The sequence below is a fragment of the Schistocerca gregaria genome, chromosome 2, assembly GCF_023897955.1.
Source record: "Schistocerca gregaria isolate iqSchGreg1 chromosome 2, iqSchGreg1.2, whole genome shotgun sequence".
Taxonomy (NCBI): domain Eukaryota; kingdom Metazoa; phylum Arthropoda; class Insecta; order Orthoptera; family Acrididae; genus Schistocerca; species Schistocerca gregaria.
The window spans coordinates 163,698,611-163,715,762 of record NC_064921.1 but is presented as its reverse complement, the minus strand read 5'-3'; the positions used below and the strand labels follow the sequence as shown (position 1 = coordinate 163,715,762).

At 44.5% G+C, this 17,152-nt stretch overlaps 1 protein-coding gene across 1 annotated transcript in view; it reads right to left on the bottom strand.

Annotated features, from left to right (window-relative positions):
* Nucleotides 1-16,613, bottom strand: part of LOC126336594 (uncharacterized transporter slc-17.2-like) — a 1,359,524-nt gene extending 1,342,911 nt beyond the window's left edge. Inside the window, exon 1 of the mRNA XM_050000458.1 lies at nucleotides 16,475-16,613. Within this exon, the coding sequence (XP_049856415.1) occupies nucleotides 16,475-16,541 (67 nt within the window). The 5' untranslated portion in view covers nucleotides 16,542-16,613. The remainder of the gene's footprint in view (nucleotides 1-16,474) is intronic.
* Between the last annotated feature and the right edge of the window lie 539 nt (nucleotides 16,614-17,152).

Genomic DNA, 17,152 nt, shown 5'->3' with positions numbered 1-17,152 from the left:
TGGACTTAACATCTATGGTCATCAGTCCCCTAGAACTTAGAACTACTTAAACCTAACTAACCTAACGGCAGCACACAACACCCAGTCATCACGAGGCTGAGAAAATCCCTGACCCCGCCGGGAATCGAACCCGGGAACCAGGGCGCGGGAAGCGAGAACGCTACCGCACGAGCTGCGGACCCAGTCACGCAGATATGACCATCACATGTATTTGAAGTCAACGTGTAATAACCACTCATGGACGGCAGATGGCAGCACCACCAATGGAGGGTATATAATGCGTGTTAAGTGAGATCCGTAAACGGTGTAGTCGCTGTTGTAATCCAAAAAAGGAGAGATTTAACTGACGTCCAAAAGGGCATGACCTTTGGCTTTCGGAGCAAGGGTGGAAGCATTAGCGAAACGGCCAAGTCTGTAGACTGTTCTCGTGGCATCGCGATTAAGGTATACGGTGCATGGCAAAATGGCGCTGTCCAAAACGGGCGCCGAGGGAGCTATGGTGCATCATAGATGACAGGGGTGAAAGACGGCTGCAGCTATGTGCGCGGGCGAATAGACGTACAACTACTGAGCAATTGATAGCCCACATGAACCAAGGGGCTACCAACAGTGTCTCCTTAACGACCGTTCAGCGACCGTTGCTTCGCATGGGCCTCCGAAGCATGCGCCTGGGTCAGGAACCAATGCCGACTGCTGTTCATCAAACAATGAAGACTGGGATTTGTACACCAATACTGCAACTGAACGCCCACTGAGAGACGACAGGTGGCCTTACCAGATGAATGAAGTTTCGTTCTCCATTGGACGGATGGTCGTTGACATGTACGGCGTGAAACGTCTGAAAGCAAACACCCTGCGATAATGGTTGGAAGCGTTCAGGCCGGGGGGAATTCCCTGGATGACCTCGCCAATCTGGAAGGCAGAGAGGATCAACACAAAAAGTTCACATCTTTGCTTGGGGACCATGATTGCCCCTACGTGCAATTTGTTTTCACTCGGCGTAGTGGCATTTGACAGCAGGACAATATAACGTGACACACACCTCGCAATGTGCGTGCTTGGTTCAAACAGCACCACGATGAGTGGCCTCCAAACTCCATAAGCTTAAACCAAATAGAGACTCTCTGTTTGCGTCATGGGTACGCAACTGAGAATCCTAGCATAGCTGGCCACGGTAATCTACATCTACATCTACATGGATACTCTGCAAATCACAATCAAGTGCCTGCCAGAGGGTTCATCGAACCACCTTCACAATTCTCTATTATTCCAATCTCGTATTGCGCGTGCAAAGAATGAACACCTATGTCTTTCAGTACGAGCTCTGATTTCCCTTATTTTATGGTGGTGATCGTTCCTCCCTATGTATGTCGGTGTCAACAAAATATTTTCGCATTCGGAGGAGAAGGTTGGTGATTAGAATTTCGTGAGAAGATTCCGTCGCAGCGATAAACGCCTTTCTTTTAATGATTTCCAGCCTAAACCCTGTATCATTTCTGTGACACTCTCTCTCATATTTCGCGATAATACAAAACGTGCTGCCTTTGTTTGAACTTTTTCGATGTACTCCGTCAGTCCTACATGGTAAGGATCCCACACCGCGCAGTAGTATTCTAAAAGAGGACGGACAAGCGTACTGTAGGCAGTCTCCTTAGTAGGTCTGTTATATTTTCTATGTGTCCTGCCAATCAAGCGCAGTTTTTGGTTAGCCTTCCCCACAACATTTTCTATGTGTTTCTTACAGCTTAAGTTGTTCGTAATTCTAATACCTAGGTATTTAGTTGAATTCATGGCTTTTAGATTAGACTGATTTATCGTGTAACCGAAGTTTAACGAATTCCTTTTATCACTTATGTGGATGACCTCACATTTCTCGTTATTTAGGGACAATTCTCACTTTTCGCACCATTCAGATGTCTTTTCTAAGTCGTTATGCAGTATGTTTTGATCTTCTGATGAGTTTATTAGTCGATAAATGACAACGTCGTCTGCAAAACAACCGAAGACGGCTGCTCAGATTGTCTCCAAAATTGTTTATATAGATAAAGAACAGCAAAGGGCCTATAACACTACCTTGGGGAACGCCAGAAATAACTTCTGTTTTACTCGATGACTTTCCGTCAGTTACTACGGACTGTGACCTCTCTGACAAGAAATTACGAATCCAGTCACATAACTGAGACGATATTCCATAAGCACGCAATTTTACTACGAGCCGGTTGTGGGGTACAGTGTCAAAAGTCTTCCGGAAATCCAGAAACACGGAATCGATCTGAAATCCCTTGTCAATAGCATTCGACAGTTCATGTGAATAAAAAGCTAGTTGTGTTTCACAGGAACGATGCTTTCTAAAGTCATATTGACTGTGTGTCGGACTGTGTGGAATCGGTATAGCTCTACATCTACGTCGGTACCTTCCAGACTCTCACTTATTCTCTTACTGCAAGTCTCTTCAGCCGCCCACACTGCACAGGTGGTCACGTTATTGTGAATGGACTATATATTAGGGAACTATGGAAAATTTTTATCGTTTACAGTTACATGCACCATTGAAACGTGCCGGTTTCAACGCACCTCATTTGATTGCTACGCTAACATCACGCTGTCCTTCCTTATGTTACAAGACAAGCACGTTGACACTCCGAAACTGATGGTGTACTACCTAGCGCAGCTCTTAGGCAGCAAACGAGTGACATAACTCACAGGATGCTGTTTGGACTGCGGTGGCCAATCGGATGAATTCGTATTCGCGTTACGTGGGCCCCGTTTTGCAGTCACTCTAGTTTGCAGCTCTGTGTCCTGTTCTTCTTTTTTAATCACATTTTGTTCTTTACTGTTCGTTGCATTTGTTCGGGGCGGACGTCCCGTGACACTGGTTATGGTTCACCGTTGCCAGCCGGCGTGGCCGAGCGGTTCTAGGCGCTACAGTCTGGACCGCTACGGTCGCAGATTCGAATCCTGCCTGGAACATGGATGTATGTGATGCTCTTAGGTTAGTTAGGTTTAAGTAGTTCTAAGTTCTAGGGGACTGATGACCTCAGAAGTTAAGTCTCATAGTGCTCAGAGCCATTTGAACCATTTGGTTCACCGTTGATCCGTTCGCTCAAAGGGTAGTTAATCCTCTGACCAACACTTCTGAGCTACCTCACCTGCGGTTCCTGGTTCTGCTCAGTCAAGCTGTAGCAGGTTGTTGTTCCACGCCATACTCCTACGTCTACTGGTAACATCACTAAATGCCGTTGGTTCAAGCAACACATTGCCGATATTGTCGGCGGCACTCAGGTACAATAACTTTGTTTTCCGACGTCGCGGTTAGACATGGCAAGTCTCTTGCCACTACTTGGCTTTCCGATTTCAAAACGGAACTTACTTCCTTTCTGTACAGGTTGAGTCGTTTGTCTACTGTGTTTTCAGAAGCACACGTTAGAAACCTCTTGTAGAGGGGGGTGAGTACATAATATTTTGAATAGGAACCCGTTTCAGTTCTACGGCGATTTCACTTCAGTTGTGCAAAACGTCCACGTCTGTTGAGGGAGGTAGAAAAGCCTCATAGTTGCTTGTCATGGTACGCAATAGGATACACAGGATGAAGTGTATTGGACCCGTTCATGGAAGTTGTACTGCTGAATGTCCGCCAGGAAATGTTGTTTAAGCATGATGGTGCACCACCTCACTTCTCACGTGCGGCTTGGAAATTTCTTAGCAGACTATCTGGTGAAAGATGGATAGGCCGAGGTGGTCCAACGGCGTGGCCGCAGCGATCGCCGGATTGAAGTCCTACTGACTACTTCTTGCGGCGTCGTATGCAACATTTAATTTACAGGACGCCCGTAGAGACACAGGCAGAAGAGACACCAAATTGGATGGAGAGTGTGTACTACAACGTTCTTCGTAGATACAATGTCTGTAACAACGCTGGTGGTCGCCACATCGAGTCCCTGTTGTAATGCATCATTGTAAGGTGTCAGGCAAATCCAACACCTTCCATGAAAACCCTGACATGATAAGCAAATCCAGTAGTATGTCACATAGCTCCGAATAAATCGTGACATTAAATTAACCAAAGTAATACGAGTAACAAGTGAGCAAATGGAATACCACAGGCTAACACAAGAATGCCTAAATGCATGTCATACCTTCCCACCGTGAGACAGATGTAGTTCCGAATGGAGAAACGAGAACAGATGTCGAGAGCAGAACCGTGTTAAGCTAGAAGGCCCTACGATAAGGGACGGATTGGACACCCACGTCGCCAGCTAACCACTAGGGCCACACCACCCGCAAGTTTTAGCGTGAGACTTTTTCGCGTCTCTGTTACGTCAAGGACCACCCCCCAGCCCATGTTAAAAGCTACAGCCCTCCAGAAAAACAGTATAGATCTTACGATAACACAAAAAGGGCCACACCATCTGCAAGTTTTAGCGTGAGACTTTTTCTCGTCTCTGTTACGTCGCCAGCTAACCGCTAGGGCCACACCACCCGCAAGTTTTATCGTGAGACTTTTTCGCGTCTCTGTTACATCAAGGACCACCCCCCAGCCCATGTTAAAAGCTAGAGCCCTCCAGAAAAACAGTATAGATCTTACGATAATACAAAAACGTCACACCATTCGCAAGTTTTAGCGTGAGACTTTTTCACGTTTCTGTTACGTTAGGACCACCCCCCCCCCCCAGTCCATGTTGAAAGATAGAGCCCTCCAGAAGAACAGTATAGATCTTACGATAACGCTAAAAGGACCACACCAGCTGCAAGTTTTAGCGTGAGACTTTTTCGTGTCTCTGTTACGTTGCAAACTTTAAAAACATTGCCCCACCACGAAAAGTATAACGTTTCTCATTGAATAGACAGAATTTTTGTAGGCGGAGCTTAAGGTTAACATTGGGACCCTGATTGGTCAGATGAAAACACAGCCAGATAGTTTTTTTTTTTAAACCAACTTCGGTAAATGGTAGTAAGGAGAAGTGAGGAGAGGGGTTAGTTCCGAGACGACAAGCTGGATGGCTGCTGCGCCGGCCGCCGCACCCTGACGAACACCAACAAGGTAATGAACGCACGGGATGCCGCATAACAGCGCATAAAGCTTCACTCAGAACTGCAGTAGTCTCATCTGTTACACCCTCTTTTTGCGTAATACTAGTGTCGATCGTCAATTAAAGCTCATGGTTTTCACATTTGCCACTTCAAGTAAAGATCTGAAACGCGATGACTTTTCTGTTATATAGTTATTGAGAAGCCACATCAGCCACTGTAATTTACGACAAGTTAGATAAGTAATTAAAGATAATTGAGGGTCACTGTAGACCATTTTGATAGTTCGCTCTTTTGTGAAACTTAATTTAAACCTAGATTATAGATGTGATATGGCATAGGTCATCCTTCGATCCATTGTAGAACTTGGAAACCCATTCAGGGAATATTCGTTCACATTTTTGTTGAACGCAGTTGGTTTTTACCATCCTGTATTAAAACATTTCCTTTTATCAATTGTGCTATTTATAAACAATGTTTTGTGAGTAGAATAAAATTTCCAATGGTAAACTAACTGCTTTTTCGACGTTATTTTACCAGCTAACTAAAAATAGGAAAGCCTTGAACCCCTTCCACTAAATTTAGTTAGTATTAAGATTCTTTTACAGGGAGTGCAGTGGAGCTGACGCTCAAATCATTAAGTATTTGGTTATATCATCGCTAGTCTCACTGAACTCTTCTGAATTCTACATGTCATGTGTGGTCTGGCGTCTCCTTACCAGCAACAGGTCCCAGGTTCAAACTAGTCAATTCCCTAAAAAACACGCTCAGAGCGTCGTTGCGCGAAAGTGGTAGGGAGACACGATATAGAACAAACAGACACCACCATGAATGTTAGATCATTACTGCTCTGTAGTTCGCGGTTCGTGGACTTGCGGTAGCGTTCTCGTTTCCCGCGCATGGGGTCCCGCGTTCGATTCGTGGCGGGGTCAGGGAATTTCTCTGCCTTGAGATGACTGGGTGTTGTGTGAGTTTCATTATCATTTCATCTTCATTCACTCGCAAGTCGCCGTAGTGACGTTAAAGAACTTGTGGAGCGGCGGCCGAACCGCCCCGCGAGGGGTCTCCCGGCCACTAATTCCATACGCTCATTATTCATTCATTACGGTTCTGTACGTATAGTATGCTGGATTCTGTTTTGTTTTGGAATAACGTAAATTCGTAATGTTTATAAGTTAGTACAAACAAATGTGCTTAAGGGATAAGTGGATGTTTCGTTATTCTTCCTTTCGAACTGTTACCTAGTAGCTGTACTGCGTCACGCGTAATTCAGTTGCTCCATGAGTTTAACAGCTGAATTGAAACCATCGTAGAACGGAAGCGGAACATTTAATGATATGGATTAACATTCAAAACTTTATGTACCCCCTCCCCTCTACAAGTTTGTGAAGGGAATTTTCGAACAGTGTGTAAACGGACCAGAATATCCGTACATACTACTGTACTGACATTTATGATCATACTTGATTCTAAAACGCCCCTTTATTCAGTAGCAAGTAACTTCGGTTCCAATAAATGATGATAGTAATTTATCTCTTCTGTATTTGGTTTAATTTCGATGTTGATTGGGGAGGCTCAACGTTCTTTCTGATAGAACGGGTTATTAACAAATATGGTGTCAATCTGCGTGTATCTTTTAAAATCTTCCGTGTCACTTCTGTAATCAGCCGGCTGCTGTGGCCAAGCGGTTCTAGGCGCTTCAGTCCGGAACTGCGCTGCTGCTTAGGTTAGTTAGGTTTAAATAGTGCTAAGTCCAGGAGACTGATGATCTCAGATGTTAAGTTCCATAGTGTTTAGAGCCGTTTGAACCTTTTTTGAACTTTTGTAACCACTTGGTTCCATAAGCTCAGTCTACAACAGGCCACTTAATGATTGTATCATCCCTTTGACTGTAGCGGAACTCATAAATAACTAGCACATTTCACTTCATCATGATTATTGATTTATATTATGTGATTTTTAATCGTATCTGGGGAAGTATTTGAACGCCAGATAGCGAAAAATGTAACACCGTCAATAACCGCTTCAGATCAACTTTCACAGATTTCTCAGAAGAAAGCTTTCTCTTGTGTGTTTAGAGGTCAGAGTTTTTGCGTATAAGTTGTTTCAGATTCCACAGACTGCACAAAGATGTGCGTTGCACAAAGTTTGTCTATAGGGCGAATTCCATTATATTCAGTGTTTCTTTGACTTTGCAGTCCCCTTAATTGCATTTACTTGTCTTACAGTGATGTATAATTATTTATCTTTTAAACAAATGAGACTTTCGTCCGTTGCGCTTGTGACGGTTGCTGTCCTCATGTAATTTATACACAGATGCGATTTTCACTAGGGCTTACTGCCAAAATGGAGGCATCAGTTGCATGTGATTCAGAGTCTTTTTCTTTATTTAATTTAAGAAAGACATTAGATAATTTTCGCTATCTGAGAAACATCAATGTACGTGCTAAAAACAAAATGAGAGGGCTAGCACATTCGTAAACGCCTGCGGCGTTTCTTCCTATTAACTGTTGTGCCCATGGACGCAGCCGCTGACGTTACAAGCAGAGTTACTTCCGAGAACGGTATCCTTTACAAAAACGCATCGTCATTAGAGATACGGTAGAACGGTGAGAGGGAAATGGCAGCTCGTTTGTTAATTGGCTGTACGGGGAAACGGTGTAGCTGACATTCAGAAGCCATTTACAGGCACTGTTTCCCCTCTGAATGAAACCTGTCACTCAGCAGGCTAGTCTCGTAGTACGCTGCATACAAAGTTGTTTACCACAACAGGAAACTAACGCGGAACTTGGGTGTTCACGTTCCAGACATTAATTGCCTTTCGTTGGACTCTTGGATAGGCCTTTAAAAATAAATCTAAATCTAATGGTCGTAAAAAGCGTTGTTATTTTGATCCTAAGATACACACATCAACAGAAGTTCTGCATCATCCTTTTATTCCTGAACTCATGGCAGAGAGAAAAAAAACTGGCTCTGAGTCATGCGTATATACTCATTTGTAATGTGTCGAGATCACCCTTCTGAGCAACGTCAATACGTGGTGTAACGTCCACCTGCTCGGATGCATGATTGAATTCTTTGTGACGTACCAGCGATGAGATCATCAAGCCAGCCCAGGTCCGGATTGTCCCACACATAAAGGTGATTCTGAGTAAGCCGCCCACAGTACTTGATCGATGTCGACATCCAAAAACATATCGTTCTGAATGATCCTACATGTGTTCGATTGAGTCTGTCTGTGCAACAGGCAGGCCACTCCGTTCTGGTGTTTCTACAATACTGAAGGAACATGTTCAATAGAACAACACGATGAGGACGCTAGTTATCATTCATCAAGAAGATATTGCCACCTAGAATTTGGCGCGACGGCCCACTACTGGCTGCAGAATCTCGTCCCTGTACTAACGAGCAATGATAGTGTCCTCAAAAACTACGAAGGCCACATGTAATCAGACCCCAGAACACCACTCCAAAATCACCTTGTTGCACTTGTGCTGGGTTGTCTCCAAACACAATGTCCGAGATTATCAGGGAAAAACACTTGTAGCCAGTCTGGGGCGTCCATTCTCACGATTCCTTGCCTGTCTGTAACTGAGTGTATGGTGTCCGACTTGGTGCTCGCTTTGGTCATCAGGAATGGAGGTTCGCAACATGCAGTCGCCTCCTAACCGTCTGATGCGATACATGACGTCCTGTAGCCTCTTCGAACGCCGAATCCAGTTCTTGAGCACTCATCCCATAGTTCCTTTAACTATCATCCTGTGCATCTGTCAGACTTAGGCGGCCTGTACAGTGCAAGTCCTCAACACTACCTGTCAGTTGGAACTGATTCGCCGGCCGCGGTGGTCTCGCGGTTCTAGGCGCGCAGTCCGGAACCGTGCGACTGCTACGGTCGCAGGTTCGAATCCTGCCTCGGGCATGGATGTGTGTGATGTCCTTAGGTTAGTTAGGTTTAAGTAGTTCTAAGTTCTAGGGGACTAATGACCACAGCAGTTGAGTCCCATAGTGCTCAGAGCCATTTGAACCATTTTTTGGAACTGATTCCATGTCCGTACCACAATGGAGTGCGGAGCGTACGTCCAGCAACTTCCGTAGTTGACAAGCGTTCTACGAGTTAAGTGATAGTGAGGACCCGATAATTGGTCGCGTTTGTCCTTGATGGCATCATGGATATGCACTCTGTCTTTCTACCGGCGTTTCTGTTGCATTCCTACCGGTGCTTTATTTTCAGATTAAATGCCTAAATCCATTCGATTGCTTGTTCTACCTAAAAAACAGCGCTCATGGTAAATGCGTGTGTGTTTATAATTAACTCCAGGGATGACCTTCCAATCTGCACCAGAACAGTCACAATAGCAGCACACCTGCCCGACATACCGGGATGATGCAAAACTTTTGTTGATGTGTATATGTACTACATGGACAATCCTCTGCTACAGAAATAAATTTCTTAATCTTATTCTAGTGATAATTGCAGATTTGACAACTATTTAGCCTAATCTCTGTGATCTTTAGAAGCTTTACGAAAGCAGAAAGAATTAGAAGCATTATTCTAGCTTAAGAGAAAATGTGCTATTTAAAATATGAACATAAAAAATAAAAGTTTATAATTTCTGTTACATTTTTAGTTTAATAAAGGAACTTTAAAATTTTATAATGTACTATTTCACTTTCCATCGGAAAAAAGTGGGACAGAAATTTAAAAAGCAATTCTTACATTGATATGTTAAACAAAGAACACTGTTTAGCTGCTTGAATTGTATGTTGCATGTGAAGAAAACGCACTAGCAAATTGTTACGTACCAGAACATTCTTCATGAAAGTAGAAGATTGATAAATATGATCAACAATTTTATGAATAGAACTGAAGAGAAAAAAACAAAAACTTGTGTGCGAGTAGAAAGAGACATATTCGATTACGATATGTTGATAATTTTTACATTGGGACCGCGTATTTGCAACTGAATGAAACAATTTTTGTGCTATACGCGTTTCGCCTTTATTCTTTGCAAGGAACCTTCAGAGTGCCGAGTTCGTGAATGTTTATCCACATTTTATGTTTTTGCTCCTTTGTTAGCGTTGATTACGTAAGTTTAAGATATATTCGAATTTATTAATGAAGTCATGTGAGGACGACAAGTTCAAAAACAAATTGTGACGCGTAATATGCGAAGCAATATTATATTTCTTGTTGAGATGAGCCTTGGGTGAAATCCATCGAAATTACATCTGCTCAAGTGCGACAGTGAATTGTAATGAACCCCTAATGCCCCCCCCCCCCTTTACAAATTGTTCTAACAAACGGAAATGGAAGATTTCAGTAAGATGGTTTTGAGAATCGCAAAACACATGAACGAATTACGTTGTTGAAAATTTTTTCCAGGTACGATTAAATTTCTAGCTATAGAATTACAGTCTTTGTATGCCTATTTTCAAGGCAGGAACTTTCATACAATTTTCATTAAAAATTTAAACTTATAGTTGCACAAAGTGTTCGTTGACCATTTTGAGTGGTTGCCCTGTTACCTGACTGCGAAACGAGCGTGTACAGTGCACTAACTCTTTCTGTGTACCTCTTGCTGAAATACACCCTAAGAAAAAAAAGACGCATCACGAATAAATTACCTGAATGGGCTGGAAATCGGTAGATGTGATGTACATGTACAGACAAAAAACCGATTATAATCACAAGTAAAACGGGTGATGTATAAAAGAGAAAGAGCTTCACAAACTAAGCAAGGTAATAATACGATTTTCCACCTCCAGCTCCTACGCAAGCAATTATTCGGCTTCACATTGATTGGTACAGATGTTGGATGTCTACTGAGGGATATCGTGACAAAATCTCTCCTTTTTGCGCATTAGGTCGTCCGAACAGTCTAGAGAGCACAGAATATGAATGGAGAGTAAACCCGAGAAAGACGAAAGTAATGAGGAGAAATAGAAAAGTGCTTAGCGATAAACTTAACATCGAAATCTGGGACTACGAAGTTAAGGAATTCCGCCACTATTAAAGGAAAATAATACATGGCAGGCGAAGAAAGAAGAACATAAAAAGTACACTAGAACAGGCAAAGGGCATTTCTTGCAGAAAAAAAATTGGAAATGAGCGTTTGGCGTCATTGGCCGGGAACCCCTTGCGGGGCAGGTCCGGCCGCCTTGGTGCAGGTCTTACTACATTCGACGCCACATTGGGTGACATGCGCGTCGGATGGGGATGAAATGATAATGAAGACAGCACAACACCCAGTCCCTGAGCGGAGGAAATCCCCGAACCAGCCGAGAATCGAACCCGGGCCCGTAGGAGAGCAATCCGTCACGCTGACCACTGAGCTTCGGGGCGGACATTTCCGGCCAAACGAAGTTTACTAACATCAAACATAGCCCTTAATCCGAGAAAGGGATGTATGAGAACGTACATTTTGGAGCACAGTATTGTATGGTAGTGAATCATAGAGTGTGTGACAACTGAAAAAGGAATGAATGGAAGTGTTGACATGTGGTGCCATAGATGGATTTTGAAAAGCAGGTGAACTGATAAGAAATGAGCAGCTTCTCCGCAGAATCGGTGAGAAAAGTAACATGCGGGAAACACTGCCGGAAAGAAGCGACAGCACGGTAGGATGTGTTTTTAAACTAAAGGGAGCCAGAGGAAAAATGCTCCTATCGGTGCATACAAAAAGCGAATATGCTCCTGTTTCTTAAAACAGTCTGACTGTAAAACTGCGTACCAGCCGCCGCATTCTACACGTACCTCCCTCAACACCTTTAAATATTTCCCAAAGATTTTGGCATGCGACATATTCGCGCTCGTTTTAATGTGCAAATTAATTCTCACCACCATAATCTCCGTCAACTGTAACTCGCTCACACCCACTAGTCCATCGCTTTAAGTTGCTTATACCCATGCATTCCTAGCTACCGTTCTCGCTCATTAACCACTCACTGTCATTATCTCTTGGTGTCTCTCTGTCACTGTTCCTTTTCTCACAGACATCCCCTTCGTTCTGTCTCCGTTCGCTATTACTGTCCCCCTCTTGCTCTTTCTTCATTCCTTCGCTGCTGTGTCTTCTCACTGTCACTATCTCTCTCTTCCTCGTTGTCATTGCATTTTCATTGTCTCTGTCTCTCACTATTACTGGCTCTCACCCACTTCCACTTTTTCCTTGTCTTTATTCCTCTCCCATTGGCACTGTCTCCTTCCCTCTTTCCCTAGCACTGTTCTGTCACTGTCAACCATGTTCCACTGCCACTGTGTCGCTGTCTTTCTCCCACACTGCCATTGTCTCCTTTGCTCTTTCTGTACCACAATCTTCGTATACTACCTTTCAGTTTTCATTATTTTTCCGCCTCTTTCGTACCGCCACTGGCTCCTTCTCTCTCCGCATCACATAGCGCGAATATGTTCGCATGCCAAAAATTTTTGAGAAATTCTTTTAAAGGCTTGAGGTAGGTACATGAGGCAGCTGGTACCCCCAATTTTCAGTCAATGTCTTTTAATAAACGGGAGTATATTCGCCTTTTGTGTGCTCCAATAGGAGCTTTTTTCCGCTGGTTCCCTTCTTTTCCCTTCTACAGTAGGGCAAGTCATTCATACGACAATAACTACACGGGTCAGTAAAATTTTGATGGTTTACTTGCGTGAAATTGAAAAACGCATATCTACAGTCCTTCACACCTCAGTCCGGATTTTATGTGCAGAAACATTTGGCATATACCTCACTACTCTAACATGGGATTCCCAAAACCCATCTGATGATAGCGGAGAAGCTTTACAGCATATTTGTTCTTGCTACGTCACTTTATAAGCCAAGTTTTCGCCTCATACCGTATTTTACGTGTACAAGCAGAATGACTTTGAACCTCTGCATCTTGGAAACCGATAAAGACAGCAAGAAAATTTTCAAAGTTGCCGGAATCTGGATCTCAGAAATATTTCGTAAAAATACCAGCTGTTTGCTGTGCATAGCCATTCTGAAATCGGAGGCTTGGTTTTAGTACTCCAAAACCATGTTTTACGGAAAAACGGCCATGAACTAATTGGTGCATCTACAAAATCTCTTAAGGTGCACCGTAGAGCCGGCAGGAGTGGCCGAGCGGTTCTAGGCGCTACAGTCTGGAACCGCGCTACCACTACGGTCGCAGTTTCGAATCCTGCCTCGGGCATGGAAGTGTGTGATGTCCTTAGGTTAATTAGGTTTAAGTAGTTCTACGCTCTAGGGGACTGATGACCAAAGAAGTTAAGTCCCATTGTGCGTAGAGGCATTTGAACTTTTTTTTTTTTTTTGCGCCATAGACCGCATCTAAAGCAAAAACAACCAATTGAATTGCTTTATTTGCCTAAACGGAAGGAAGTGAGTAATACTCAAGTACTGACCCTGTATTGTTGGACAGTTACAGTAAGACGATGCTTCTGTTGAGTACAGAAATGGTCCCTAGCTCCAGGGCTATCGAAAATACTTGACCCTCTCTTTCCATCACCAACAGGACCCGAAGTATTAGCCCTGAAAAAACCCGTTTTCGTGTGCGACGTTTTGAAATACACTGAGTAGCTCATGCTACCTCATGCGTATCGTGTTCCATGGCACCAGAGGAAGACAGAAATTAGAATACATCCAACAAATAACTGAAAACATAGGATACATGGTTCTCTGTCCACTCCCATGAGATAGTGTGCATCTTGAAAGGAATACATACAGAAGTGACAAAAACTCGTGGGATAACGATATGCACATATACAGATGGTGGTAGTGTCGCGCACACAGGGTATAAATAGGTAGTGCATTGGCGGAGCTGTCATTTGTAGTCGGGTGATTCCTGTGAAAAGGTTTCCGACTTGTTTATGGCCACACGACAAGAGTTAACAGATCTTGAACTCGGAATTTAGTTGGAGCTAGACTCATGTGACATTCCATTTCGGAAATCGTTACAGAATTCAGTATTCCGCTATCAACAGTGTCAAGAGTGTGCCGAGAATACCAAATTTCAGGCATTACCTCTCACTAGTAGCAACGCAGTGGCCGATGGCCTTCACTTGACGATCGAGATCAGCCGCGCTTGCGTAGAGTTGCTAACACGCAACCAACACTGCATGAAATATCGCAGAAATGAATGTGAGACATACGACGAACGTATCCATTAGGACAGTATGGCGAAATTCGGCATTAACGAACTACGGAAGCAGACGGTCGATACGAGTGCTTTGGCTAACAGCACAACATCGCTTTTAGTGCCTTTTCAGGATTCGTAACCATATAGGCTGGTCCCTAGAAGACTATAAATTTGTGGCTTGCTCAGATGAGTACCGATTTCAGTTGATAAGAGCTGATGGTAGGATTCGAGTGTGGCGCATACCCCACGTACCCATGGAGCCAAGTTCTCAACAAGGCACTGTGCAAGTTGGTGGTGGCTCTGTTATGGTATATGTTGTGTTTACATGGAATGGACTGGGTCCTCTGGATAATCGGCTACTTGCAGCCGTTAATGGATGTCGTGTTCCCAAACAACGATGGATTTTTTTTATAGATGACAGTGCCTCGTGTCAGTGGGCGACAATTGTTCGCGGTTGGTTTGAAAAATATTCCGGTCAGTTAGAGCGAACGATTTGGCGAACCAGATCGCACGATATGAATCCTATCGGACATCACTAGACCAGCGCCGGCCGCTGTGGCCGAGCGGTTCTAGACGCTTCAGTCCATAACCGCGCTGCTGCTATGCTCGCAGGTTTGAATCCTGCCTCGGACATGGACGCGTGTGATGTCCTTAGGTTTGTTAGGTTTAAGTAGTTCTAACAAGGGAACCTCCCCATCGCACCCCCCTCGGATTTAGTTATAAGTTGGCACAGTGGATAGGGCTTAAAAAACTGAACACAGATCAATTGGGGAAAACAGGAAGAAGTTGTGTGGAACTATGAAAAAATAAGCAAAATATACGAACTCTGTAGTCCATGCGCAAGATAGGCAACATCAAGGAGAGTGCGAGCTCAGCAGCGCCGTGGTCCTGTGGCTAGCGTGAGCAGCTGCAGAGCGAGAAGTCCTTGGTTCAAGTCTTCCCTCGAGTGACAAGTTTCTTTTTTTTCGTGAAGTTATGTTCAGTCCGTTCGTTCACTGACGTCTCTGTTCACTGTAATAAGTTTAGTGTCTGTGTTTTGCGACAGCACCGCAAAACCGTGCGATTAGTAGACGAAAGGACGTGCCTCTCCAATGGGAACCGAAAACATTTGATCGAAAGGTCATAGGTCAACCGATTCCTCCACAGGAAAACACGTCTGATATACTCTATACGACACTGGTGACGGCATGTGCGTCTCATGAGAGGAATATGTTGTCGACCCACTTAACTTGTACACTTGGCGAACGGGTTCCCCGATTTAGGTTTTCTTGTGGATGTGATAATCACTCCCAAAAAGCTAACACGCTTGTCACGTAAACTGCAACCAATAAATGCAACAGTTTCACAGTCGAACAGTTTTCCCTGTGCTCTGTCAAAACCTATGTTTTTAATGTTTTCAAATTTTTCCGTTTAGGTGTAGCGTCCCCATAATACGGCGCAGTTACCTCGTATCGGACGGACGGAGATACAGATAATAATTGTCTGAAAATAAAAAATTAAACTTTTCACTCGAGGGAAGATTTGAACCAAGGACCTCTCGCTAACCACGGGACCACGGCGCTCCTGAGCGCACGTTATCCTTGATGTTGCCTATCTTGCGCATGGACTACTCGGTATATTTTGCTTCATTTTTCGGAGTTCCACACAACTTCTTCCTGTTTTCTCGATCGATCTGTGTTCAGTTTTTCAAGGCCTATCCACTGTGCCAACTTATAACTAAATCTGAGGGGGGTGCGATGGGGAGGTTCCCTTGTAAGCGTAGGGGACTGATGACCTCAGATGTTAAGTCCCATAGTGCTTGGAGCCATTTGAACATTATAACCGCTAGACCAGGAACACTTTCGCAGTCATGGGCGGATATAGAGGCAGCATGGCTCAATATTTCGGCAGGGGTCTTCCAGCGACTCGTTGAATCTATGCCACTTCGAGTTGGTGTACTACACTGGGCAAACAGAGGTTTAATATGACAGTCGGAGGTACCCCATGACTTTAGTCAGCTTAGTGTATACCAACAGAGAAAACTATACAGTCTAGAACAGATTCTAGAGTACTTCATACAGCAAGGAGAACGAGTGATTACTGGCCAGGAGGCAGGCATTAGGTCCCTGTGAGTGCCACCGCCCACGTGACTCGTCTGTCCTTCTCCAGTCAGAGATGACAGCTGTGTATAGTAACAAGGTTGATACCTTGAGACTGATGACACAAAAAAGAAGACCTCACGTAGTTATTCCATGCTTTACACCACTGGCATTGACGCGCTCAAGCTCGTGTTGGTGGTGGTATGGTGTTGCGGAAACCGGCGGATCCCGTGGTAGCTGGTAGCGAGTGGACCCACCTGTGGCCTTGATGGCGGCCCTCTGGATCTGCACGCTGCCCCTTTTGAGCGTCCCCAGCGTCGCCATGGTGTGAGTGCGCGGTTGTCACAGCCGACACGACGCGACGCGACCGCCGGTGGGGTACCCGCGGACACTGCCGACCCCGGCGTCCGGCCGGGCGGCCGTGGCTCGTAACGAGCGCTGATGCGATAAGTGGCGCCGGTCGGCGCCCACCACGGCCTCCGAGGCTCCCGGAGAGAGAAAGAACCACAGGCGGTGGGACGACAGACAAAGTAAAGTGAACAACACTCCGCCATATTGCACGGTGTCAACAAAAGTGCGCGTGGTATAGGATAGTGGTAGTGTAACGGTTCAAATGGTTCTGAGCACTATGGGACTTAACAATTGAGGTCATCAGTCACCTAGAACTTAGAACCCCTTAAACCTAACTAGCATAAGGACATCACACAAATCCATTCTCGAGGCAGGATTCGAACCTGCGACCGCAGCACCAGCGCGGTTCCAGACTGTAGCGCCTAGAACCGCTCGGCCACTCGGCCGACGGTAGTGTAACGGGACATACTCCTCTAGCATTACGTTTCTTCAACAGTAGTTGTCGATACCAGATTTTTTTTTAAATTTTGGACAGGTTAACATTGTCTCAGTCACTTTTCTGAAAACTTTCATATAATTTTATA